Source organism: Propithecus coquereli, unplaced genomic scaffold, assembly GCF_000956105.1.
Source record: "Propithecus coquereli isolate 6110/MARCELLA unplaced genomic scaffold, Pcoq_1.0 Scaffold111, whole genome shotgun sequence".
NCBI classification, from domain to species: Eukaryota; Metazoa; Chordata; class Mammalia; order Primates; family Indriidae; genus Propithecus; species Propithecus coquereli.
In genome coordinates, this window is record NW_012135081.1 from 5,728,757 (window position 1) to 5,732,889 (window position 4,133).

Here is a 4,133-nt window from a genome sequence, read left to right on the forward strand (position 1 = left end):
GAAAATAAATGATTTCTTTGTAAAACCATTGCAATAGTATGGCATAAAGTTATAGCTAATTTTTTTTTACAGAGCAAGCATTAAGCTGACCGTTTTGAAAATTATACTGAAAGAATGAATTGTGTTATGAAATGCCTTTGAACCTTTCACTTTGTAGAAATCTAGTTTTGATCAGATCTTCACAGTATCCAACAGAATCAATAAATGCATTTTAATAAATGAAAGCATTTTCCTTCCTATAATTATGATTGCATATACTTCTAGTATGCATGGTAGTTATGAGTACTGTGAAACATGACACTGACAAGGATTTTTTTCTGAACGTGGGAAATTTCATTTTATATATATCAAGCAGTCATATTGAATTCAATGGAATTTAAACATTTCATGTGAAATCCAATTTTCGTATCCTAAAGGAATCTCTTACCTTACTTATAAATTGCCAAAACTGCTGCAGATGCCCTTGGAACTATAATGGTGGAAACATATGACTTTTGCTATCATCTAGAAAACATTTTATTATGGAATTAAGGAGCATACTAATGCTATCAACTAGTTTTTAATCATTTTTTAGTTGTAATTTAAATTGAGGCTAGACAGTATCCATATGAATTCCTTTACAACCTTATACTCTGGCACCTTATTTAACTCATCTTTTGTTGATTGAGGTTTTCATGTGTTTTTTGACCTTAAATATAAACTGTAACCATGAATTTAAAAAATCTCCCTACTGAGTATAGATTATATTTAAATGAACAGGATATAGACATTTTTAGAGAAATGATCAATTGGAGAGAATAGGAAAGGAAAGAAAAAAGTGAAAAAAGAAACAAAGGCATTTAGGACACAATCTCAGTTATCTCATAATCATTTGTAATTACTGGAGATGTTTGTACATTTTTTTAACACAAGAGCTGGAACATACAAAATGTAGTACAGTTCAAATACAATTTAACAAATGGCATATTATTCTTAGGGAAAGTGCTATCATTCTTTAGAAAAATTTGGTGATACGATAAACTTTTTAGGAGATAAATATGAGGACCTAAACATGTTCTGGAAGAAGACAGAAAAACAAGGTAAAATGAAAAAGTTAATATAATTTTAAATTATGTTCTGAACTAGAAAGAAAAGAGCAGGTGGATGTGAATCAGATACAGAAGAAAAGACGAGAGACTACAATGGCAACCAGGACAAACGTGCAGAGCGGTGACAGTAATGAAAATTACCTGGGATGGCCCGCGAACATTTTATTGTTAAGTGGTTTGTTCTGTAGGACTCTTTCATGACGCTACAGATATTCTGTGAACATACTAGATAAACAACGCAATTATCATGCATGAGGATATACTTATGTATTCTTGAGTATATATCATAGAAAAGAGAACAACCAGGTGAGTGAGATGAAAGTAAATTCATCTTTAGACGAAAACAGAAAAGCAAAACTGAAAGTGGTCATGAGGATGTAAATCTTGAAGAATTTTCAGAAGTTTGGTGAGGTTATTGAACTCCCACTGTGTATGCCTTAGAGATGTTTAAGTCAATTTTATGCTAATTTTAAAAGACAGAGAGTCCCTAGCTGAAATCTGACTTTAAAGAATAGCAAAGCCTATTTAAAAAAAGAAAAAAGAATAACAAACACAGAGAAAAAGACTTGTTTAGCAAAGAAGAATGAGTCATTAGATGGTGGAAAATAATTTAAAGTAAATACTTTGGAATAAAAAATCAAATACAAAAGAGTTAAAAGTAAAAAACATTATGATAGTTTTTGTGTTTGTTTTTACATTTTTACGGCTTTATCAATGTGATATGTTATCCTTTGGAATGCTTAGGTTTATGGCCCTTAAGAAAAGAAAAGAAACTCAAACATTTGCATTTAGTTAGTAAAACTTTGAGTAAAAATTATATAAGCAAATTTTTATAAGCTGCTTTTAAAGAAGGTTGAGTATACACAAAAGCGTGTCTATGGATAACCTCAAGAAAAACAGATATCTCATGCAAATCTTCCTCCTAGAGTTCTAATTTTTTCTTCTTATTTTTTTAAAAATAGAAATCAACTATGAGGAACCATACAACAGTGACAACTTTTATTCTTCTTGGGCTGACAGATGATCCACAATTACAGGTGGTCATTTTTCTTCTCCTTTTATCCACGTATATGTTGAGTGTCACTGGGAATGTAACCATCATCACCCTCACCCTACTGGATTTGCATCTTAAGACACCCATGTATTTCTTCCTCCGGAATTTTTCATTTTTGGAAGTCTCCTTTACGACTGTGTGTATTCCCAAATTTCTTGTTAGTATGGCAACAGGTGACAAGACCATTTCTTACAACTGCTGTGCAGCACAGCTGTTTTTCACTATTCTCTTGGGAGCGACTGAGTTTTTTCTCCTGGCTGCCATGTCCTATGACCGCTATGTGGCCATCTGCAAACCCCTGCATTACACCACCATCATGAGCAGCAGAGTCTGCAACTTGCTGGTCTTTGCTTCATGGTTGGCTGGTTTCCTAATAATTTTTCCACCACTCCTCGTGGGTCTGCAGCTTGACTTCTGTGCAGCCAACACTGTAGATCATTTCTTCTGTGATGTTTCTCCTATCCTGCAGCTCTCTTGCACAGACACAAACATAATAGAATTAATGATGCTTCTCTCTGCCATTTTAACACTCCTGGTTACACTGGTGTTTGTGATTCTCTCCTACACAAACATAATCAAGACGATTCTGAAAATACCTTCTTCTCAGCAGAGGAAAAAAGCATTTTCGACATGTTCTTCCCACATGGTTGTCGTGTCCATATCCTATGGTAGCTGCATCTTCATGTACGTGAAACCCTCTGCAAAGGAGAGAGTGTCTTTAAATAAAGGGATAGCCCTGCTCAGCACTTCTGTGGCCCCCATGTTGAATCCCTTCATTTATTCCCTGAGAAACAAACAAGTGAGAGATGCCTTTAAGAACATTACCAAAAAGATTGAGATTTTCTCAATGAAGTGAATCATTTTAATGATACTACTAAAGTTATGCATTAAATCAAACAAGAAGAGTGGAGTGTTTCACAGAGCTCTCCAATACCCGTATTCAAAATAATATTACCTCTTTTTTCACTGACAATTTTTGTTGGGACCTGTCTAATTTCTAAAGCCTAACTCACTCACATTTTTCCCTCAGTCTGAGAGAACCATAGAAAAGATATTTCTTGGTTTTGGTCAAAATCATTTGTCTATATATTTGGAGCCTCTATCGATTGCCCCTCAGAATTCTCTCAGAGGCAGACAAAGTGGGACTTCAGATTTTCCATGCTCTTTTTCACTTTTCTGGAATTCAGGGATTCTATTTGTTATATATTTTATAGAGAGTTTAATACACTACCTAGATTTGATCACCTAATGAGCTTATTATTATTGGTGGATGCAGAATGTTAACTCCAATTTTCTAATTCATTGTTTAGTAGAATTTTGAAGCAAATCAACTTAATGGCATTTCTTTAATTACATGGTTCGATAGTTTCAAATTTTTAACCAGGCTTAGAGATACAGTGTAATCTCAGAAACGAATTTTAAAAATGGTTAATGCATTACTGCCCCTGAAGTTATCGGATAGAAATTAAAGCTAACATTTATTGATTGCTTAGCATGTGCCAGGTTTCGTGAAATGTATTATCAGATCCATCTTCAAAACTCTGTAGGACAGGTATTGCCTTGCTAACTTATGCATAAAAACATAAGACATATGCAGATTAATTAATGTGCTGATGTCAAAAAACAAAACCAAAAACCCATGGGTGACAAAAAATGGTCCCTTAAAGCCCATGAACCTCTTATGCATTGTTTGCAAAGTGAAAATTGATCTCTGCCCATATATCATTTAGAATGCAAAAGAACATTAAGATCATTTTAGAGAATTCAATAGATTTTAAGGAATATCATAGATAAAATTAAGGTCATATGGGATCTATAGAGTACCTTATTTTCCAAATTAAGTGATTCAAACATTAAAATTAGCTACATTTGCTGATCATGTGCACAGCAGAAGGTTTTCGTCCTTTTCCTTTGAATGGTATTCTAGCTCAGTGTGGCAAAAGGGAAGAATTTTCCCTTAAAGACTAGTGTAAATTTCCTCAATGAATATT

At 33.7% G+C, this 4,133-nt stretch overlaps 1 protein-coding gene across 1 annotated transcript; it reads left to right on the forward strand.

Annotated features, from left to right (window-relative positions):
- The first annotated feature begins 1,972 nt into the window (after positions 1 to 1,972).
- LOC105816147 (olfactory receptor 6C74) lies at positions 1,973 to 3,068 on the forward strand. Its single transcript, XM_012651481.1, has one exon. It carries the CDS (start codon positions 2,060 to 2,062, stop codon positions 2,996 to 2,998), a length of 939 nt encoding a protein of 312 aa, XP_012506935.1. The 5' UTR covers positions 1,973 to 2,059; the 3' UTR covers positions 2,999 to 3,068.
- Positions 3,069 to 4,133: the final 1,065 nt, after the last annotated feature.

Excerpts from the sequence above, each read along its gene's own strand:
- LOC105816147 (XM_012651481.1), top strand. The coding sequence starts at position 2,060 with ATGAGGAACCATACAACAGTGACAACTTTTATTCTTCTTGGGCTGACA.